Genomic DNA, 24,615 nt, shown 5'->3' on the forward strand with positions numbered 1-24,615 from the left:
TTGCTGTTTTAAATTAAAATCCAGTATTGATGTCTTATTGCTGACTGAAATTAAAAATCTAGTCTAACAAGCTCCATTTCAGTCCCAAACGTCAGGCTTTTTGTGCCACAAGAGCAGAAATATGATTGAATGAGAGACACTTGTTCTGACTATGAACTTAACTCCATATTCTCAACTGGTAGACTATGAACATGATTTCATTTAATTTTAATTTAAGTTCTTGTTTATGGTTAAATGTAAACAAAATTTAAATGTTTCCATTTTTTTGTGGAATCTCTGAAATATCACAATTTTACAAGTAAAAAATAGGAGTTCGGCTCTAAGAAACTGATTTACAAGGAGCTGTTTGTTAAAGACCTAACTTGCAGATACTGTTCATCCTCTGTACATTTCCTGATTTTCTTTACACATGTCATGGCTGGATCAGACTACTTAGGCCTGTCTTTCAGAATTACAAAGACCTTATTAGTGTTGAGGTTATTGCACAGTGCTGTAAATGTTTCCATTTCGTGTTGAAAGCACACCTTTGTCATACATAACACAGTTGCATGGTGTATTTTCCCTGTAAGTTTCCATGAATCAATGCTCTCCATCTGAACTGTAAACCTTTGCTGACCTGCCATGAATAATGAATCCTGGTCGTCGTCGTGCTCCCAACCACAAAAACTACCTGGAAGCTCTTTCCTGGATATGAACTTACAGGAAATGGCCCCATTTAGATCGAACACAACTCTCAAGTGCAAAGACCCTTCACTCTGGCCTGGAAATCTTGCTGCTCTTAACCTGCAGCCCTGACCTCGAAAGTGCTTTTATAAGGGGGATACCAGCCCATATGCCCCAGTACTCTTTGCACTCTGAAGTCCATTGCACTGCAGTGGAAATTACTGCTATTTATCACATTTAACTAATTATCCCCTGGTAGTCTCTTCTGATTTTACACTTCAGGGATAAAAAAAAGCTAGAATTATATTTTACAAACGTGCTGCTTGTCACACTTCATCTCATATTTAGACAATGTGTCATTTGAGATCTGACACAGTTAAGTCTGGAAAATTTTCTGGAATTATCACATACAGGATATTGCCTAAATTCAAGATAAAATTACTATTATTTTGCTTCTTTTATTAAAACCACTTTACTTGCAGGGTGTAGTGGGTGCACAACATTCTGCTGCAATGCAATCTAAAATTTGTAAATTTGCACAGGATCAAAATTATACATACAGTGCATTCATCCAGTCTGACCAATATTAAGAAAAGTCTTTGAAAATGCAAACAAGATCTGGAGCTCACTGATCAGTCGTCAGCTTTTATTGTACAAACACTGCAGCAGTCTCATGTTTCGACACCAGTTGGTTGATGGTGCATGATGGTGCCACTAATGTTAGTACATCTTAGGTTTGAAGGCCTCACCTCACCTCCTTGTTATTGTGGCCAAAGATCTCATACTTTGATTCATCTGACCATAAACCTTCAGTCCAGAAGGCTTTTGGCTTTTCTATGTGGGTAGATCTCTCTTAGTGGACAACTGCTCAGGCTGAACATCCAGCCAAAATTACACCAGAAGCTCTCTGATGGCTACAAAAAGCATGTGTTTGTGGTGCAACTTGCTAAGGGATATTTTCCCAAATATTGTGGTGGATGTTTGTATATATTTGACCCTGTACATATAAATTTGACCCTTTGTATATTGAAGAATTTTCTTAAAGCAAATTCAAACTTCAAACCAAATTCTTCTTTTTAGAAATCATTAAAGACAAATGCTGCATAATCAAAAAAATCATTAAAACAATAAAATGAGTATACAGGTCCTTCTCAAAATATTAGCATATTGTGATAAAGTTCATTATTTTCCATAATGTTCGTTCGTTCGTTCGTCGTCTTCCGCTTATCCAGGACCGGGTCGCGGGGGCAGCAGACTCAGCAGAGACGCCCAGACGTCCCTCTCTCCAGACACCTCCTCCAGCTCCTCCAGGGGGAGCCCGAGGCGTTCCCAGGCCAGCCGAGAGACATAGTCCCTCCAGCGTGTCCTGGGCCGTCCCCTGGGCCTCCTCCCGGTGGGACGTGCCTGGAACACCTCCCGAGGAAGGCGTCCAGGAGACATCCGGTATAGATGCCCGAGCCACCTCAACTGGCTCCTCTCGATGTGGAGGAGCAGCGGCTCTACTCCGAGCTCCTCCCGGATGGCCAAGCTCCTCACCCTATCTCTAAGGGAGTGCCCGGCCACCCTACGGAGGAAGCTCATTTCAGCCGCTTGTATCCGTGATCTCGTTCTTTCGGTCATGACCCAAAGTTCATGGCCATAGGTGAGGGTAGGAACGTAGACCGACCAGTAAATTGAGAGCTTTGCTTTTCGGCTCAGCTCTCTCTTCACCACAATGGACCGGCACAGCGCCCCCATTACTGTGGCAGCCGCACCGATCCGTCTGTCGATCTCCCGCTCCATTCTTCCCTCACTCGTGAACAAGACCCCGAGATACTTAAACTCCTCCACTTGAGGCAGGAACTCCCCTCCAACCTGAAGAGGACAAGCCACCCTTTTCCGGTCGAGTACCATGGCCTCGGACTTGGAGGAGCTGATCCTCATCCCAGCCGCTTCACACTCGGCTGCGAACCGCCACAGCGCATGCTGTAGGTCTTGGCTAGAGGGGGCCAGCAGGACCACGTCATCCGCAAAAAGAAAAGACGAAATCCACTGGTCCCCAAACCAGACCCCCTCCGGCCCTTGGCTGCGTCTAGAAATCCTGTCCATAAAAGTTATGAACAGGACCGGCGACAAAGGGCAGCCCTGCCGGAGTCCAACATGCACTGGGAACAGGTCCGACTTAGTGCCGGCAATGCGGACCAAACTCCTGCTCCGCTCGTACAGGGACCGGATGGCCCCTAATAAAGGGCCCCCGATTCCATACTCCTGGAGCACCCCCCACAGGGCATCACGAGGGACACAGTCGAATGCCTTCTCCAGGTCCACAAAACACATGTGAGCCAGAATCGCTTCGAGGCCAACCGGTAGTCCTTCTCCATGGCCTCACCGAACTCTTCCCAGGCCCGAGTTTTTGCCTCTGCCACAGCCCGGGCCGCAGCACGCTTGGCCCCACGGTACCCGTCAGCCGCCTCAGGAGTCCCACAAGCCAACCACAGCCGATAGGACTCCTTCTTCAGCTTAACAGCATCCCTTACTGCCGGTGTCCACCACCTGGTTCTGGGATTGCCGCCACGACAGGCACCGCAGACCTTACGGCCGCAGCTATGGGCAGCAGCATCGACAATAGATGCAGAGAACATGGTCCACTCGGACTCTATGTCTCCAACATCCCCCGGGATCTGGTCGAAGCTCTCCCGGAGGTGGGAGTTGAATACATCCCTGGCCGAGGGCTCCGCCAGGCGTTCCCAGCAGACCCTCACTATGCGCTTGGGCCTGCCAAGTCTGTCTGGCTTTCTCCTCCTCCAGCGGATCCAACTCACCACCAGGTGATGATCAGTGGACAGCTCAGCCCCTCTCTTCACCCGAGTGTCCAAAACATGCGGCCGAAGGTCTGATGATACGACAACAAAGTCGATCATCGACCTCCTGCCTAGGGTGTCCTGGTGCCAAGTGCACTGATGGACACCCTTATGTTTGAACATGGTGTTCGTTATGGACAATCCGTGACTAGCACAGAAGTCCAATAACAAAACACCACTCGGATTCAGATCGGGGAGGCCATTCCTCCCGATCACGCCTCTCCGGGTGTCACTGTCGTTCCCCACGTGGGCGTTGAAGTCCCCCAGCAGAATAATGGAGTCCCCGGGAGGGGCACTATCCAGCATCCCCAACAGGGACGCCAAGAAGGCAGGGTACTCTGCACTACCACTCGGCCCGTAGGCTGAAATGATAGTCAGAGACCTCTCCCCAACCCGAAGGCGCAGGGATACAACCCTCTCATCCACTGGGGTAAACCCCAACACGAGACGGCTGAGCTGGGGGGCAACAAGCAAACCCACACCAGCCCGCCGCCTCTCCCCGTGGGCCACTCCAGAGTAGAAGAGAGTCCAACCCCTCTCAAGGAGATGGGTTCCAGAGCCCACGCTGTGCGTGGAGGCAAGCCCGACTATTTCTAGTCGATATCTCTCGACCTCCCGCACAAGCTCAGGCTCCTTCCCCCCCAGCGAGGTGACATTCCACGTCCCTAGAGCCAGCCTAAGCATCCGGGGATTGGGCCGCTGAGGTCTCCACCTTCGTCCGCCACCCAATCCTCTTTGCACCGGTCCCTCACGGTTCCCCCTGCAGGTGGTGGGCCCACTGGGGGATGGCCTCGCGTCTCTCGTTCGGGCTTGGCCCGGCCGGGTCCCACGAGGAGCAACCCGGCCACCATGCGCTCTCCGACGAGTCCCGACCCCAGGCCTGGCTCCAGGGTGGGACCCGGGCTCCGCCGTACCGGGCGACGTCACGTGCCTCAATATTTTGTTCTTCATGAGGGGTTCTTGAACCATTCTTTGTCTGACCCATCACCTAGAGCCTGTTTGCCATGGGAGACCCTACCAGGGGCATTTAGGCCCCAGACAACATAGCCTCTAGGATCATTTGAGCACTCAAACCCCTCCACCACGTTAAGGTGACGGTTCAAGGAGGGGTTTTCCATAATGTCATGATGAAAATTTAACATTCATATATTTTAGATTCATTGCACACTAACTGAAATATTTCAGGTCTTTTATTGTCTTAATATGGATGATTTTGGCATACAGCTCATGAAAACCAAAATTCCTATCTCACAAAATTAGCATATCATTAAAAGGGTCTCTAAACGAGCTTTGAACCTAATCATCTGAATCAACGAATTAACTCTAAACACCTGCAAAAGATTCCTGAGGCCTTTAAAACTCCCAGCCTGGTTCATCACTCAAAACCCCAATCATGGGTAAGACTGCCGACCTGACTGCTGTCCAGAAGGCCACTATTGACACCCTCAAGCAAGAGGGTAAGATACAGAAAGACATTTCTGAAAAAATAGGCTGTTCCCAGAGTGCTGTATCAAGGCACCTCAGTGGGAAGTCTGTGGAAAGGAAAAAGCATGGCAGAAAACACTGCACAACGAGAAGAGGTGACCGGACCCTGAGAAAGATTGTGGAGAAGGGCCGATTCCAGACCTTAGGGGACCCGCGGAAGCAGTGGACTGAGTCTGGAGTAGAAACATCCAGAGCCACCGTGCACAGGCGTGTGCAGGAAATGGGCTACAGGTGCCGCATTCCCCAGGTCAAGCCACTTTTGAACCAGAAACAGCGGCAGAAGCGCCTGACCTGGGCTACAGAGAAGCAGCACTGGACTGTTGCTCAGTGGTCCAAAGTACTTTTTTCGGATGAAAGCAAATTCTGCATGTCATTCGGAAATCAAGGTGCCAGAGTCTGGAGGAAGACTGGGGAGAAGGAAATGCCAAAATGCTAAGAAGTCCAGTGTCAAGTACCCACAGTCAGTGATGGTCTGGGGTGCCGTGTCAGCTGCTGGTGTTGGTCCACTGTGTTTTATCAAGGGCAGGGTCAATGCAGCTAGCTATCAGGAGATTTTGGAGCACTTCATGCTTCCATCTGCTGAAAAGCTTTATGGAGATGAAGATTTCATTTTTCAGCACGACCTGGCACCTGCTCACAGTGCCAAAACCACTGGTAAATGGTTTACTGACCATGGTATCACTGTGCTCAATTGGCCTGCCAACTCTCCTGACCTGAACCCCATAGAGAATCTGTGGGATATTGTGAAGAGAACGTTGAGAGACTCAAGACCCAACACTCTGGATGAGCTAAAGGCCGCTATCGAAGCATCCTGTGCCTCCATAAGACCTCAGCAGTGCCACAGGCTGATTGCCTCCATGCCACGCCGCATTGAAGCAGTCATTTCTGCCAAAGGATTCTCGACCAAGTATTGAGTGCATAACTGTACATAATTATTTGAAGGTTGACGTTTCTTGTATTAAAAACACTTTTCTTTTATTGGTCGGATGAAATATGCTAATTTTGTGAGATAGGAATTTTGGGTTTTCATGAGCTGTATGCCAAAATCATCCGTATTAAGACAATAAAAGACCTGAAATATTTCAGTTAGTGTGCAATGAATCTAAAATATATGAATGTCAAATTTTCATCATGACATTATGGAAAATAATGAACTTTATCACAATATGCTAATATTTTGAGAAGCACCTGTATTAATGTTTATGGTGAGTTAACTCCTGATCATAACTGCTGGTAAAATTAATAACACTTTGTCAAATTTCCCTCAAAAGTGTTGCTGTGAGTTGGGAGATTCACAGCAGGGATTCTATGAAAAGGAATCCACATGTGTAGCATGAATCAATGACATGAGGAGTCACTCAGCAATAAACTCCCACTGTTCTGTGAGGTAATTAGAAGTAATTAAAGGGCCAGCGGTTAACGGGTGTCTGTCCACCAGTGGGGCTGATGTTGATAGATTAGCAGCACTAACGCATTTACAGACTGCCAATCAACGTGGAAGAAGCAGTTTTCCGGGGTTGGAGGGAAAAGTCCATTAGCACAAGCTCAAATCAGATCTATGCATGGGTTATCCGCCCCATTTTCCTGATGTGTATTATCTGTCCCTTGATGCTCATGCAGCTGATTGGCGCCCCTGTCATTTTTAGCTTTATTTTCTAATGAGTGTCATTGAGTTAGAGATATATGGTATTGTTTGGATAGTATTTTCAGTAATGTATCACTAATGCATCTGAATATCTCGTGTGGGACTGGGTGCTGTTGTTTCTGGGTGTTGCTCACCGTCCAGATGCACTAATGCATCTGAAAGTGGAAAACAGCAGCAGACCCTCAGAGTCAAGCTCCATCTGTAATTTAAAAGTGCAGAATAGATAAGGTGGCGGAGTTCTTTAACAGCAAGATGAGGTAAATTCACCTTTCTTTGTCCTCTCATTGTATGCCTACATTAGATGACAAGCTGTACATGCAGCACTTCACTCATATTATTTTCACACTTCTCACCAGTCGCCAGATTGAGTGGCAGAGGACAGAGAGCTCCATTAGAAGGATGGTGGGTACGTACCCATATTTGTAGAGGGTGTATTTAGAAGAAATCAGTGCAGTGCATTTTTCTTTTGTGCAACCGTCCACCCTGCCTGCAATACAAAAAAGGTCCCAGTATGCTCTCGCCCTCTCTCCATTAAGGCCAGTGACTTGCATTGAGCTTGTGAGCTTTCAGGAGTGCAGCATTTTATTTGGCAGGCACTTACACTCAATGTCCAATTGCACCATCCCCTCGTTGGGCCCAGCTTGGTTCTCAGCCTCACACGTCAGGTTGTGCAAGTTGTCCTTGGAGGAGACATTGGTGAGCTGAAGAACGAGATTTAACGTGGAGCCCATGATTCTCTCCTGCAGTAGCCAAATGACAGACAGGATGAGGTCAATGAATCCAGCCATAAAGACATGTTGCTCACTTTTTGTGAATACATAACAAAATAAGTATCTAATGAGAATTACCATGCAACCATGGCCAGATACAAATGATACACTTTCTATATATCATTTTCAATGTAATTTTATTTGTATTTTGTATTTAATTACTAGGAAGGTTTTGTCGTATGATGCAACTGTAACGGAAAGAAATTGCAAATAAAAGCCTTTTCTGCAATTGAATTACCAGAAACAAAAATGTTGCTATGTGGGTCAAACCATGTTGGATATTATTGATGTTATTTAAAAACAGTCGTGTTTTAACTTTGCATAAAGTTTAACCCTCACACCATTGTTGTCTGTTTTCTCATTCTGATCTGCACCTTCTGCGATTTAACCCCCAAAACACGTCTTAAAACTGTGTTTTTTTTTCATTAAAATTAGCTTGAAGTTTAATTTGTACATTTTTACAATTGAATGTATAAGTTAGTAAATGCACAACAATGTGTTTAAGATCAGCTGATTCCACTAATTAGAAAAAAAAAACTTTTCTCTCTAAGATGAATGTACCATTGACATATTCAAGTTCAAAGTTTTTGTAAAACTCTGCACACAGTTAGCTTCCCTGAGGAAACACATTTTAGCAGCATAGTGTTTATATATCTGCACCTAGCTCTAGTTACCCCCCTTCTAGATTTGGTCTGTTTGCTGATGAAAAAAAAAAATAAGAATGGATCCTAGGTTCCTGGTGAGTCTCCCCATCAGGTGTGATGGCAAACAAGAGTTCTCTGAGGTTGTGGCAGTCTATTATCAGTGTCTGTCCATTAGGGTCCTGAGTGATGCATGCGGTAGAATGGTGGCCACAATGGCAGGAATTAATGGGGCAGAGGCACATCTGTGTGGTGTAGTAACCAGAAAGTGTAAAGCTGGACTGACCACACTGTCCTCATGCCAAGGCTACAACCTCATCAGACGGTTGGAAGTGGCCAAGTAAGTTATTGTAACGCTCTTGGCACCAATCAATAATCTCATTGTGCAGTTGCAATGAAAAACCCACCCTCTTCTTGGCAATAAAATATGCATCACTCTCTTTACACATGGAATCCTGAAGTCTGTCAAGAGTAGGAAAACACAGGGAAAAGAGCACAGACCTCCGAATTGTGCCCAGACGTGGCTGTGCTGGTTGATGGGAGACTAAAGGCAAGTCTTTTTAAGGCTAAATAGACATGCCAGCCTAGGAAAGGTAAAGTCCCAGTGTTAGGGGGAAGCAAAAGCACAAGCAGTGCCTAAAAGGCTTTAAAATATGATTCAACAATATATTTTACAACTTAACATAACCACCGTAGACTGCAGAGCCTGAGCTGTTCAGTGAAAAACAAATAAGTTTGGATTTTTACACAGGATTACTTCTAACTGCAACCACCAAGGTATCCACACAGCTGAACTGGGTTGGAACTAAGATGGCATGTTCGGTGCTGTGAGGTTCATCTGCAGGTTCTCATGCTGCTAATGAGCTGATGAAAGTCAGGTTGGTATATTCTCCTCCACAACAAGGCTGAAACTGATGGTGGAGGAGCAGAAAGACATTCCACAGATAGTCACATAGTAAATGAAACATACTTTTGCAGACATGAAACTTCTAGAAGCAGCAATATGGTAGGAGGGCACGGAAAGCAGCACTAAGAAAATCAGTTTTTTTCACTAATAACAAATTAGCTGCATCTGTACTGGTTTGATACTAGAATTAGGTTTTCAACATTTTCAGGTATTCAGGCCCATTTGAATGGTTATGGTGGGAGTGAAGACAGCATAAAAAATAGCCCAGGCTAAAAGAAATTCATTAAACTTTTTTTAGCGGTACTTTGCATGAATACAGACAGATACAATACAGATGTCCTAAAACTTCTTCCTACCTCGGTAGCAAAGTTAGAGGCAAGTTTTTCAGTTTGCCATGTCACATTGGGGGTGGGACTTCCTGTCACATGACATTCAAATGTGAGGTTTCCTCCTTCTTGGGTCTTCAGTTGAGATGAGACAATGGTCACCCTGGGCAAACCTGGGATAAACGAAAAGACAGGATGAGCACAGGTTAGCAGTGTAGTGGTAAACTGTTAAATCAGCACTTTATTTTCAAAGCATTCAGGAAACAATGTGGGGACACACTCACAGTGGTTAAAACTGTCCAACTAGTTTGTTTCATTTCAGTGCTCATATTTATTTGCATTTATGGAAAGTAAACAACAAATAGTTAATATTCTCACATCTGTTGGATTAAGGCTTGTGATTTTAAGCAATGGCTGAACAAAAAAAAAAACATCAATCCACGATCAAAAAGTTAGGCATCTCCTGCAATGTCTCCATCTGGTTTGAAGCTGTTCATTAATCTTCAAATTTCCAGCTTCCAAACGAAGCACCAAACAATGCAACTAATAGAAAGAGAAATGTGAAACTCACTGCAGTTACTGATCACCAACGAGCTGAGGGGTATTTCCTCATCATCGGACAAGCAAAACAACATTTGACTGTAGATGTCTCCACGATCGTCGTACTGCCACTGCTGCAGCCAGAAGAGGTCACACGAGCAGATGAGAGGGTTTTCCCTTAAAATCCTGAAAAATAAGGCACAGGAAAGCCAACAGGTGGTGGCTTCAGATTTGCCATATAACTCTTTATAATTTAAATTAGTCATGACAGCACAAGCTCAACCAAACAAATAGTAACCAGTAACCTCTCTACAGCAAAGCCAACAAAAAAAATGCTATCTCTATTTAATGTAACTCAAAGTCTGGAAAACCTCAGCAGAATTGCAAAGAATCACAACATAAGACCGCAAACAAACTAAGGACCATCCATCCATATGTCCCTCTCCTTATCGATGCTCTCCAGCTCCTCCTAGTGTCCTAGGTATTTCAAGGTCAGTGGTGAATAGTGGTCCTTGCTAGGAGACTGGGATCTGCACCAGTGACTCCTGGCAATAGAACATACCCATCCTAATCAGATGCTCAAACCACCATCAATGGAAAAGAGTGACTCCCACTGAATGATGGGTCTCTTTACATTATCTCCAAGGCTGACCCAGCCACCCTTTGGTGGAATCTCATTTCAGAGGCTTGTATGTAGGACCTCATTCTTTCAGTCAAGGTCCATATCTTATAAGTAGACACTCACACCTAACTAATAAGAAGTATTCTGCCTTTATCAGAAGAGAACAATGACCTCAGAGTTAGTGCAGCTTTGGTTGTCTAGTAAAAGAGTGTTTGGGGATTGATCCTGTGAGGTGGGAGCCAGGATTGCTTTTACAGGTCAGCTATCATCTTTATAACCAAAGCAAGAACCCTGATCGCATTCTTAGAGATCCGCCTTGAGTACCTCAAGTCTCTGGATGTTGTGGTGCTGTCATGGTTGGACCTGTTGGACTCCGGCGGGGCTGCCCTTATTCACCGGTCCTGTTCGTAACTTTTATGGACAGGATTTCTAGACACAGCCAAGGGCCGGAAGGGATCTTGTTTGGGAACAAGTGGATCTCGTCTCTTCTTTTTGCAGATGATGTGGTCATGCTGACCGCCTCTAGCCAAGACCTACAGCATGCGTTGGGGCAGTTCGGAGCTGAATGCGAAGCGGCTGGCATGAGGGTCAGCTCCTCCAAGTCTGAGGCCGTGGTTCTCGACCGCAAAAGGGTGGCTTGTCCTCTTCAGGTTGGAGGGGAGTTCCTGCCTCAAGTGGAGGAGTTTAAGTATCTCGGGGTCTTGTTCACGAGTGAGGGAAGATTGGAGTGGGGGATTAACAGATGGATTGGTGCGGCTGCCGCAGTAATGGGGACGCTGTGCCAGTCCGTTGTGGTGAAGAGAGAGCTGAGCCAAAAAGCAAAGCTCTCAATTTACTGGTCGATCTATGTTAGCTTCACCTATGGCCATGAACTTTGGGTCATGACCGAAAGAACGAGATCTAAAAACCAAGCAGCTGAAATGAGCTTCCTCCGTAGGGTGTCTGGGCACTCCCTCAGAGATAGGGTGAGGAGCTCGGCCATCCAGGAGGGGCTTGGAGTAGAGCCGCTGCTCCTCCACATCGAGAGGAGCCAGTTGAGGTGGCTCGGGCATCTATACCGGATGCCTCCTGGTTGCCTTCCTTGGGAGGTGTTCCAGACACGTCCCACCGAGAGGAGGCCCAGAACACGCTGGAGGGACTATTTCTCTCGGCTGGCCTGGGAACACCTTGGGCTCCCCCCGGAAGAGCTGGAGGAGGTTTCTGGGGAAAAGGACGTCTGGGTGTCTCTATTGAGTCTGCTGCCCCCGCGACCCGTCCCGGATGAAGCGGAAGACGACGAGTACAAGTACGAATACGAGTATGGGAATCGTAAGCTGACTCACAGGTTGAGCAGAGGCAGAAAATGAAACACTCTCCAGCTGATGTGTTCCAGAGAGTTTGACGCCAGGTTCCTGCAAAACAAAAAGAAAACACATAAAACAGTTTGTTAAGCGATACCACTGCAAGTTATATTATTGTGCACTGAACAGGACTACAAAAAACAGATCAGTCATTTCTAAACAGTGCAAGTTAAGGAAAAAATCAACTGAAAGATGTTTACTTTCCACTACCTTTTAGGTTTGACAAGAAGTGTAAATGTTTCCAAGAAGACAAACTAAAATGAGCATGCTTTAAAATATGTACAGGTCCTTCTCAAAATATTAGCATATTGTGATAAAGTTCATTATTTTCCATAATGTCATGATGAAAATGTAACATTCATATATTTTAGATTCATTGCACACTAACTGAAATATTTCAGGTCTTTTATTGTCTTAATACGGATGATTGTGGCATACAGCTCATGAAAACCCAAAATTCCTATCTCACAAAATTAGCATATTTCATCCGACCAATAAAAGAAAAGTGTTTTTAATACAAAAAACGTCAACCTTCAAATAATCATGTACAGTTATGCACTCAATACTCAATACTCTTTTGCAGAAATGACTGCTTCAATGCGGCGTGGCATGGAGGCAATCAGCCTGTGGCACTGCTGAGGTCTTATGGAGGCACAGGATGCTTTGATAATGTCACAGTTTAATGTGTAGTCTGCTTACAGCAAATGCTAAAACCAAATGTAATTTCCAATCGGAAGAACAGAGGAAGGAAAACACCCATGATTTTCGTCCATAATTAGTTTTTTTTTTTTTTTTTATAAAGCTGTTAGCTTTTGTGCATCAATCTACAAAAGCAAGGACCGCTTGGGCAACTCTATAAGAAAGTTTCACAATGTTTCCACTAGAGAGAAGCTTACATAACTGGCAACACTAAGAAGGTTCAACAACCTCTTCATTTTTCAGAAACTGAAGAGGACCCCTCTGCATTCAGATCTGTTGCCAATGAAGTAATGCAACAGATTTTACAAGTCCAAAGTAAGTGGGGAAAATAATTTAGTCTCATGAAAATTAGAGAGTTCATCCTCTTGCAATTCTAAAAATGAAAAATCAGGACTTTTGCAAAAAGAGGTTAACAGCAACAGAACAAAAACGCCACACATGGCACTATACTACAGGTCCTCTTTGAAAATGCAAACAAGATCTGGAGCTCACTGATCAGTCGTCAGCTTTTATTGTACAAACACTGCAGCAGTCTCATGTTTCGACACCAGTTGGTTGATGGTGCATGATGGTGCCACTAATGTTAGTACATCTTAGGTTTGAAGGCCTCACCTCACCTCCTTGTTATTGTGGCCAAAGATCTCATACTTTGATTCATCTGACCATAAACCTTCAGTCCAGAAGGCTTTTGGCTTTTCTATGTGGGTAGATCTCTCTTAGTGGACAACTGCTCAGGCTGAACATCCAGCCAAAATTACACCAGAAGCTCTCTGATGGCTACAAAAAGCATGTGTTTGTGGTGCAACTTGCTAAGGGATATTTTCCCAAATATTGTGGTGGATGTTTGTATATATTTGACCCTGTACATATAAATTTGACCCTTTGTATATTGAAGAATTTTCTTAAAGCAAATTCAAACTTCAAACCAAATTCTTCTTTTTAGAAATCATTAAAGACAAATGCTGCATAATCAAAAAAATCATTAAAACAATAAAATGAGTATACAGGTCCTTCTCAAAATATTAGCATATTGTGATAAAGTTCATTATTTTCCATAATGTCATGATGAAAATTTAACATTCATATATTTTAGATTCATTGCACACTAACTGAAATATTTCAGGTGTTTTATTGTCTTAATACGGATGATTTTGGCATACAGCTCATGAAAACCCAAAATTCCTCTCTCACAAAATTAGCATATCATTAAAAGGGTCTCTAAACGAGCTATGAACCTAATCATCTGAATCAACAAGTTAACTCTAAACACCTGCAAAAGATTCCTGAGGCCTTTAAAACTCCCAGCCTGGTTCATCACTCAAAACCCCAATCATGGGTAAGACTGCCGACCTGACTGCTGTCCAGAAGGCCACTATTGACACCCTCAAGCAAGAGGGTAAGACACAGAAAGACATTTCTGAACAAATAGGCTGTTCCCAGAGTGCTGTATCAAGGCACCTCAGTGGGAAGTCTGTGGGAAGGAAAAAGTGTGGCAGAAAACGCTGCACAACGAGAAGAGGTGACCGGACCCTGAGAAAGATTGTGGAGAAGGGCCGATTCCAGACCTTAGGGGACCTGCGGAAGCAGTGGACTGAGTCTGGGGTAGAAACATCCAGAGCCACCGTGCACAGGCATGTGCAGGAAATGGGCTACAGGTTTTTTGTATTAAAAACACTTTTCTTTTATTGGTCGGATGAAATATGCTAATTTTGTGAGATAGGAATTTTGGGTTTTCATGAGCTGTATGCCACAATCATCCGTATTAAGACAATAAAAGACCTGAAATATTTCAGTTAGTGTGCAATAAATCTAAAATATATGAATATTAAATTTTCATCATGACATTATGGAAAATATTGAACTTTATCACAATATGCTAATATTTTGAGAAGGACCTGTACGTTATTTTTTTCATTGAACTCCGGTGCTGTGCTGGGGCCGGGTCAAGCTGGGAGCTGATTGCTTACCTTCAGAACAATGTGTACCTGCTCTGAATTACCCTCAGTGGAAAACATTAATGCATCCAAATTGGTTCTGATCAATTACCCTGGCAAGTATTTCACACCGACCGCGACCAACATGCATGAGCACACCTCTGTTCAGTGCTTGGTACATTAGGCAATTAGTCCACATTCACAAACAGTTCTTGTTAAAGCAATGCCATTCTGCTACAACTGGAAAATATCTGCCCAACACTTTAGTCATGACTTCAATACATCAGCAATGATGCAATTTACATTTATTAAATCTAGTAACAACATAGCTTGTTTCTTTTCACAGACTCCAGTGATTCTGACTGCAGAAAGTAATTCTGTCTTGAAAAATTTGACGTAGTTATAATGGTTCAAATTTGTGTAATACTTTAGGTACCCTATAAAATGCCAAAAGTATTTGTCTATCTACATCTACATGTACATGAACTATGATGACATCCTATTCTTAATCTATAAGGTCCAATTTGTTGAGGGACCCACCGTTGCTAGCAACAGCAACTTTAACTATTCTGTAAACATCTTCCACAAGGTTTAGGAGTGTGTTTATAGTTAGCTGAGAAAACCAGAACTACCGCCCCGACTCTATTTCATTCCAAAGGAACAACCCAGTACCGATGATAATATTGAGAGACACACAGTGGTAAATGACTCATTTCTTCCTCGGTTGACAATTTATCTAGTTTCATCTATGAGTGGAACTTCAGTTGCTCAACCGGAAGCAAAGGAAAAGTGATGTAACGCTGTGGTGAACAGGACCCTGTCCCAGCTTTGTTGGAACGTGTTGCAAGCATCAAATTTTAAATGAGTAAATATTTGCAAAAAACTGTAAAGTTTATTAGTTTTAACATTAAATATCTTGTCTTTGTAGTAGATTTAGTTGCAAATAGGTTTTGAACAGAATTTGCAAATCATTGTTTTCTGTTTTTATTTATGTTTTACAACTTCCCAACATCATTGGAATTGAGGTTGTAGTTATAGACTTTACTTTTGGGGTTCTTATTGAAAACCTATAACCAGGTTTAGGGTCATACAGCGTTATGTTTGACAGTTACTGGCTTTTCAGGCTTGGAGTTTACTTATACTAAATCCTAACCTTTTAAAAACGTACTGTGCAGCTCAGTAAAAAAATGACTGAGTGCTTTGAAACATCTATTATAGTCTGGGAATTTTTAAAATGGAAATTGTGTAGGAATGCTGTAAGTGGAAAGCCCGAAAGAAAAAGAAAGAAGCCCAATTGAAAGATCTCCAGAAAGCCACCAAAACTAAAAAAATAAAATTCAGCTCCTTGGAAGCAAAAAGGTTCAAAATGTAAAAAGTAATTCTCATTTTTACTTTTGCATACACATAATTTGATTAGATAAATCAAACAGTTATTATTGTGCATGCCAGGGCCTCCCTGTTATTGTTACTGTGATACAATGTCACATATTTTTTGGTCAATTCTCTCAGGCCACTTAAATATCATCACAGCGGTGCTCAAATGATCCTCAGACTTTGAGAGGCTGTAAATAAACCTCCCTCAGAAGATGACAGAAAGCCACACTAGGGAGCATGTGCATTGAAACCAATACATAATCACTGTGACAGGGCCATGGGTTCAATTATTTGTTTTCCTTGCTCCCAAAAGTTCATGTCAGACGGGTTAGCCATTGGGGCTTATCCATTACCAGCTCGATTCCACCTGGAGTCCGTAGGGGGAGAGCGGAGCCGGGAATAGCAGCTCGATCCCTTTCAGCTACTGTTGAGCAGAAATGGTATCACATCTGGAATGTTTGTGTGTAGATGAGAGCAGATAGAGAAATGGTTTAACTAGACTATTTTTTAGTTTACATTCAGACCTTCCTAATCTCAGAAATACATCTGTCACAGAAACACCAAACTCCACCAAGCATAGCTGGCCCCTCTCCCACAGTGAAATATTGATTAAGTGATAATGGACCCTTAGTGGAGTGTATTTATTATGCATCAGTTGTCGATAATCCGCCAAAGTGAGCGAGTAAAAGGTGACTGGTGGATGTCTTCTCCAATTTCTTGAGCCTCCCTGCCCCCTCCGCCTTCCCGACCATCATCACTTTTCCCTCGAAACCCGCTTGTCTTTCAGATAAACAACACTGGACATGTTACACACGCTCAGTAAAACGATGATGACAAGATGGTGCCGATAAGCCTCAGCTGCTCATGAAAAGACGGATCTGATGGCTTCATTTGATATGTTTCGCTGAAGATGTGAGGCCAGATGGTTTGTAAGGAACAAAAATGAAAACAATATTAATGTAACGTAAAATAAGTTGTTGTCTACATGGTTTCCAGTTTAATTGCTCATACAACAGCAGTATGTTTCCAGGATGCAGAAATTATCTGGCAAAATTATATATAAAGGCAACTGATTCATTTTTTTATTTGCTCATTTCATGATTAGTAGTCTATGGTGCAAAAATATTCATACTCCTTGAATGCTTTTGCAATTTATCATGTTAAAGTTCTATGTGGATTTTTTGAGCTGGACCAACTCAAAGTAGTGAATAATTGTGAAGTGGAAGGAAAATCATGCATTATTTTATTTAAATACAGCAAGAACCCTGTTGGAAGCTAAGAAAGACCTGAGACTGTGATGGAGGTTAACTGTAAACATACATCAAGAGCTACAAAGACATGTTAGATCAAGGCATGTTCATGTGTTAGAATGTCAGAAAGTCCACACCAAAATCCAATTGAGAATCTGCATAAAGACTTCAAACTTATGCTTACCGATATAGTAGAGCTATTTTTCAAAGAAGAATGGGCAAATATTTTACTGTAGATGTGTAAAGCAGGTAGACACGTGACCCAGAAAAACTGCTGCTGAACATGCAGCCAAAGGTGGTTCCATGACATCTGGACCCATGGGGGCATAACAGACATGCATGCCACGCCTGATTTTTATAAATAAAATTTGAAAACCATGTCTCATTTTACTTTCCCTTCACAACTATGTAGTACTTTCTGTTGGTATAAAAATAATATAATAAAAATAAAATCTTAGCAAAATACATTGTTGTTTGTAGTTTGTAGGATGCTGTACTGGTGACACTGTTGGGGATTTATTCATAATTGAAGGCATACTGAACCAGCATGGCTACCACAGCATCTTGCAGCGGCATACTATTCCATCCGGTTTGCGTTTAGTTGGACCATCATTCATTTTTCAACAGGACAATGACCCCAAACACACCTCCAGGCTGTGTAAGGGCTATTTGACCAAGAAGGAGAGTGATGGGGTGCTGCGCCAGATGACCTGGCCTCCACAGTCACCGCACCTGAACCCAATCGAGATGGTTTGGGGTGAGCTGGACCACAGAGTGAAGGCAAAAGGGCCAACAAATGCTAAGCATCTCTGGGAACTCCTTCAAGACTGTTGGAAAACCATTTCAGGTGACTACCTCTTGAAGCTCATCAACAGAATGCCAAGAGTGTGTGGAGCAGTAATCAAAGCAAAAGGTGGCTACTTTGAAGAACCTAGAATATAAGACATATTTTCATTTGTTTCACACTTTTTTGTTCAGTATATAATTCCACATGTGTTAATTAATAGTTCTGATGCCTTCAGTGTGAAGCTACAATATTCATAGTCATGAAAATAAAGAAAACTCTTTGAATGAGAAGGTGTGTGCAAACGTTTGGTCTGTACTGTATGGTGCGATAACTCCTCTTCATCAGTAAGGACACTTACACGTACTGCAGCTTGAGGTTGTTTTGAAAAGCGTTTGCAGAAATTACCCTTAGTTTGCATGATGTGATGGTGCTGGAGAGGAAAAGAGAGAAAAATAAACATAAATGTGCAACATTCTGAGGCAATACAACTGAAATACCATCATTTTTGTTCAATCTCACCCAACTTCTATAACATTTTATCACAAACCTGACTGAATGTAGAAAATATTGACCAGTCATGTCAACTGTACATTATTATAAGAAGCATATATGTTTTTTAAGAACAGAAATTAAAGCCATAACAACAGGAGAGAATTGATTATATTTTCCAATTCAACCTTTATCCCAAGTTTTAAAGGAGAAATAAATATATACTACTTACAGATTTTTCAGCTCTCTGTAGCTAGCAAGGTCAATCTCAGTTATAATCTCCAGACCTGCTTGGTTTTCAATGTAGCTAATTAAAGGAAAAAAAGAAAGACAGAAAATAAAAGAGTTAAGACACAATTTCTCATGACCATAAGCTTTTGTTGTTGTTTGATTAAACCCATTGTTACGGAGAAAATAGAAAACAGGTAAAAGATTTAAAAAGCAACATTATTACATTTTCGTGAGAAGAACAAAATAAATACTCAACAGAAGAGGATATTTTAGTTCAATGTCAGGCTGAAACAAACAACTTAAAAGGGTTCACTGCAGAGCTGGAAGAAACAACGGGTTAGAGTTTAAAAGAACAGGCAAAAGAGAATATGGCATCACTAATCTTAGAGGATGTAAAACATACACATCGAAAAATAAAATCACACGGCTCTTATCATTTTGATGTCTTTAGATTCAATAGCAGAATATGGAATCATGAACTGAAAAACATCCTTTGCTGAAGGTTCTCTGGTTCAATTCTTGTATGGACGTCTCTGATGAAAAATAATGTTCTTCATCAAACAGGTTCTCTGGTATAGAAGCTGACAAGTCAGATTTGCTGGATGAATATTTGTGATGAAATATTTCTTTTTTCCAGTTTGTACCAAAAGATCCGGTCTCTCTGACGGCCATGTCATTGAGCCGATATGAATTCCTGACCCCAAAAAAACGTCTCTTGTTTGGTGGATAGATGTGAAATCCTCTTAGTACTGATAAAATAAGAAAATATCCAATACAGAGACTGAATGCCACCTACCCTGCCTCTTCAACTGGCGTGCAGCCTCATATCATCAAATCGGTTGGATTTCTTCAGCCAATCACCTATAAAGTTTTCATTAAGCTGCTCTCACGCTGTTTATCTTTTTGTGTATCCTGGCATATCAAAAAACAAGTGTGACATGGGTCTAAATATGGGAGAATTAAGGCGATTTCGTCGAAGATCAACTCCATGTCATTGAAATATGTGTTTAGCTTTTGATGCACCGCTCTTATGAATAGTTTGTACATACTGAGATCAGTGGTGTGGAATTCATTGTGTTCTGCTGAGTCAGAACTGGGTATGTTAGATTTCAACGACATCACAGTCTCATTTTAATATTTTATTTTTTCAAATTAAAAGTATCAACTAATGGTATGGCACTTAAATTTTAATTCTCTATCAGTGCCCCCAAGTGGTCAGACAATTATTTGTCGAAATGATCAGATAAGTTTCAGGGTGTATTCACACCTGCCACGTCTGGTCAGTTTAAATGGACCAGAAATTTGTTTCTGACCACTTGGTCACAACCTTTTTTGCAGGTGTGAATACACTCAGGCGAACCCTGGTCCAGACTAAATAACTGGACCAAAACTGAGTGAAATCATTGAAATCATGAAATCTCCAAGAGGAACAGGGCATGGATATGTCAGTGGCTCGCTGTCTGTTGGCTTAGACATCTTTGGTTTCTAGCTCACTTGAAGTGTCCCGACTTGAGTCTAATAGAAAAACTATGGACAGGGTTAAAGATTATGGTATTAGTAAGGTGCTCATCAAAAGAGATATATATTCAAAATACCAGCAGATACAAGCAGAAAGCTGCTCTGTAATTATAAGGTTTTACTGCTGCAATGATAATTAAGAATTTTCTGCTGATTATTAAGAAGAATAAACATAATTTCAACATGCCATTTTCTAATATAATGTAAATAAATAAAGATTTTTTTTTAACTGATTCACCTTTTATATTGTTCTCTATCTTCTATCTCTTAAGAGATCCCAGTCTCCTTTTCTATCTCAAACAAACTTCTTCTTCTGTTTTGTAGTGGAGATGGAACCAAAGCTGAGACGTACCAACATGGTATGTGCATGCTAGAATGAATTTAATAAAAATTCTAAAGGCTTACTAAAACAAGAAGAAACAAAAACAAACAGGAATCACAAGTGGGCAACAGTAAACCACAGTGCAGATGGGGGACCTGACAAAGAAGTGAGTTAACACTGGCTTCTCTTATACTGGGTGAGTGAACTGGAAACAGGTGAGTCTAACTGGTGGCAGCTGAGAGGAAAGCAGGCAGCTGCTGTAAAGTGAGATAAAATTACTAACAGGGAAGAGAACATGTGAAAATAAAACAGGACACAAAAGGATTTCGTGGACCAAAAGCAAAAGACTAACACTAAAACAACAATCTAAACCAACACACAGAAAACAAACACCAACACAGCTGAACACCATTACTGACAAATAATCAACAACCCAAAATAATCCAAATCCAAACCCAGAGACACTAAAACACAAAGGCCCACAGATTAAGACCCTTTTTTTATGAAGAAAAATTATTTGAAACTTAAATCCGCCAGAGGTTTGAATATTTTGGTCTCAATATATAATATATAATATAGATTTTTTTTATGACAATCTTACTTTATAATTCATAAAAAAAATATCTAACTCCAATGAAAACTCAGCTTATGAATTGGTCTCTTTAAAGGGATACAGAATAGTTTTTTTTACAGGTATGAAACAGAAGTAGGAAGGGTTAAAATGGCAATATTTGGCTGGAGAATAGGGACATAAATTAGCAAAATGGCTAAGTCACATGAAGCTGAAGAAAACACACCTCTTAACTCTGTAGCCATTATTAATGCTTGATTTACAATGAACGATTTGAAGCCCAGTTTCACATTCAAAGTCAAATACTAGAGTTCTAGGTGCAGCCAAGGGCCGGAGGGGGTCTGGTTTGGGGACCAGTGACGTGATCCTGCTGGCCCCCTCTGGCCGGGACCTACAGCATGCACTATGGTGGTTCACAGCCAAGTGTGAAGCGGCTGGGATGAGGATCAGCTCCTCCAAGTCCGAGGCCATGGTTCTCGACCGGAAAAGGGTAGGTTGTCCTCTTCAGGTTGGAGGGGAGTTCCTGCCTCAAGTGGAGGAGTTCAAGTATCTCGGGGTCTTGTTCACGAGTGAGGGAAGAATGGAGCGGGAGATCGACAGACGGATCAGTGTGGCTGCCGCAGTAATGGGGACGCTGTGCCGGTCCGTTGTGGTGAAGAGAGAGCTGAGCCGAAAAGAGAAGCTCTCGATTTACCAGTCGACCTACGTTCCTACCCTCACCTATGGCCATGAACTTTGGGTCATAACTGACAGAATGAGATCCCAGATACAAGAGGCTGAAATGAGCTTGTAATATGGAAACTACACACAGTGGAGGATGTTTCAACAGGCTCATAGTGAGAGAGATCTCTTCAACAGCCAGTTAAACAACACAGACTGAATCATTACCTGAGTTGCTGTCAAGGACACAGACACAAATGCTGAGATAAAAGCAGAGTTTGAGTTGTAATGTGGCTCCATTCCAGATAAACAAGCTAAAGATGCTGCAGATCAAAAGGAGGGAAAAACTCTAAACAGAGCTGGGAAGCAGGGGGTGGGTGGCTAAAGTTGACTTTTTCACAGCAAGTAACAAAAAGCCAAAAACAAAATATGACAAACCAACCAGGGAACAGAAAAACAAAACTGAGGCTGACCTAACGTAACAGGGATGTACGTTGGCCCACGGACATTCAGCTGCAAGATCTTCATCAAACTAAACACAGAAAAGGGATCTGACTGGTTTCTGCTTGATGAATTTTATCTCTAAGCACAGAAAAAACAATGGTGGAGGTGGAGTAGCAATTTATAAGGATAAGTTGTTGAACATCATAGCCCTGGATGACACTTCAAGTGTGAATGGAAATATACTTAAATTCATTACAATAGAAATTAGTACAAAATTAAGTAGAAATGCTATTAGCTTCTAAAAAAGGTAAAAATAAAGATTCACTGTTTTGTCCTCAGTAAAACATGTAATTAAGGAGATTTTAAAACCGCTACATAAAATCAGTAACCGTTTATTTTACACTAGTTCATTTCTTAACAAAATAAAAATAGCCAAAGTAATTCCACTATCCAAAAATGGAAAATACCCTCAATTTTCTAAATACTACGTATCTCTGTTACCACAATTCTCAAAACTTTTTGAAAAAACTGTTTAACAGTAGACTGGAAACATTCTTAGAAAACTGCGAATTGATTACTGAAGGTCAATATGGTTTCAGATCAAAACGATCAACAACATAAGTCATACTGGAAGTAATAGAAGACATAACAACTACTACTGGTGATAAGAAAATTGCTGCTGGAGTGTTTGTTGATATTAAAAAAGCTTTTGACACAATGAATCAAAATTTACTGTTAAAAGATGCTATGGGATCAGTGGGCTTGTGTTACAGTAGGTTAAAAGTCATGTAAGTGCCAGACTGCAGTGAAACCAGGCGATGTGAGTTCTCATTGTTTGCTTGTAGTGTTCCACAAGGGTCATTTTTGGGTCCTAATGTCAAAGCATCACTACAACTATAAACTAAGATGGGTTTTGAAGGAGGTTTTTAATGCTGACAAGCACTCTTTATCGGCAATGGTAAATTGTTCCAGAGAGTTGGTCTTGAAGGCATGGTCTAAGTTAGTTTGTGGGAAGAGCAAAACCATCTAGTTCGTAATGGTTAATGGCCTGCAGTTGTACAGCGCTATATCAAGTCTGAGGACCTGAAAGCGCTTTACACTAAAGTCATCCACACATTCACAGTGGTGAGCTACAATGTAGCCACAGCTGCCCAGGGGCAGACTGACAGAAGTGAGGCTGCCATGCAATCGGCGCCACCAGGCCCTCTGACCACCATCAGCAGGCAAGTTAGGTGAAGTGTCTCGCCCAAGGACACAACGACTGAGACGGTTGAAGCAGGGGTTCGAACCGGCACACAGGTTACAGGATGAACCCTTACCACTGTCGCCACCATCAAACTAGACTATATGCTCTTGTTGGGGAGGAAGGGTGGATCACATATATAACACAGCCAGTCTTTGCTGGAAATTCCAGCAGCTTCTTCAATCTTGCTGTTTCAGTCTTATCTTTGCATCAGTTTTGGAGAAATGTTCAGTTTTTGTATGCCCCTGTTGTCCCATATTTTCTCAAATTATCAGTGTCTTCACCGTGCCATGGTGTACTATATGATAATGTGTTATTTTGTTGTACGCTTCTCCTGCATGATACCTTTGTATTTGTATTCAATTGTATTGTATTTGTATTCAAAATTATTCATTTGTAAAACGGACAACGCATATTTATGAACACAATGTAAATATGCAAGAGTATAGCCAGAGCTAATTTCCATTTTCCTTTGCCAGGCAAAGCCAGCCACACAAAGCAACAAATTAAGTAAAAAAAACAAAACAAAACAACAGAAAAGGACCAAGATCTAAAATTGATCAAATCACTACTACTTCTGACTAAAAAGGGAAAAAAAATCATGATTGTCTAAAGTTGCTAAAATGTATCGCATAGTCTACAAAATATCCACACGGTAACGGCAGTGTATATTCTCACAATCAAGTTTTATTTAATTATTAGACATTAATCCAATAAAGAAATTAACAGAAATTCAAAATCAATCTGCAAAAAGGTTTTTGTAACTTTTTGTTTTTCTCTGACAATTTGTTTTCTCTCATTAATTGCACAGGAAATATGTCCACCCCATGATCCCCCAGCTTTTAGGGCCATCTTTAGCTGCAATACCTCTAAGTAGTTGTTTTCTGTCTGACCTTATCAATGTCTCACATGTCCATGGAGGACATTATTTAGGTATCCAGAGGAGTTCAATAACTGCAAAGTGCCCAAGTCCCGTTGCTACTAAACAGACCAAATCATCAACCCTCTTCCACTATGTTCGACACTTGGAATGGGGTCATTGTACTTTATACATCTCTATTTAGGTGCCATCTATCTGAAATACATTGTTCCAGAGGTTTTGTGGTTTATTTAAAGGCAACTTTGCAAATTCAAGTCGTTCTGTCATATATAAAAAGAAGAGGCTTTCTCCTTTCATTCCAAACAAGCCATACTTTTGTTGCCTGTTCTATCTTCAATTTTGACTTTTATCATACTAAATGAGGTCTGTAGAGCTTCATTTCACATAGTTTGAAAATGGTCTTATAACCCTTCCCAGACTAACGAGGAAACAAA

The 24,615-nt window shown here is 41.9% G+C and overlaps 1 protein-coding gene across 2 annotated transcripts in view; it reads right to left on the reverse strand.

The window, feature by feature from the left end:
- The window catches only part of ntrk1 (neurotrophic tyrosine kinase, receptor, type 1), a 66,472-nt gene that overhangs the window by 38,432 nt on the left and 3,425 nt on the right, over positions 1-24,615 (reverse strand). For both annotated transcript variants that reach the window (XM_047360385.1, XM_047360384.1), the window contains exons 2-7: positions 18,545-18,619; positions 18,182-18,253; positions 11,762-11,830; positions 9,849-10,003; positions 9,308-9,450; positions 7,235-7,373 (exon numbers count right to left, since the gene is read on the reverse strand). In XM_047360385.1, the coding sequence (XP_047216341.1) occupies positions 7,235-7,373; positions 9,308-9,450; positions 9,849-10,003; positions 11,762-11,830; positions 18,182-18,253; positions 18,545-18,619 (653 nt within the window). The remainder of the gene's footprint in view (positions 1-7,234; positions 7,374-9,307; positions 9,451-9,848; positions 10,004-11,761; positions 11,831-18,181; positions 18,254-18,544; positions 18,620-24,615) is intronic.

This window comes from Girardinichthys multiradiatus, chromosome 3 (genome assembly GCF_021462225.1).
Source record: "Girardinichthys multiradiatus isolate DD_20200921_A chromosome 3, DD_fGirMul_XY1, whole genome shotgun sequence".
Lineage (NCBI taxonomy): Eukaryota > Metazoa > Chordata > Actinopteri > Cyprinodontiformes > Goodeidae > Girardinichthys > Girardinichthys multiradiatus.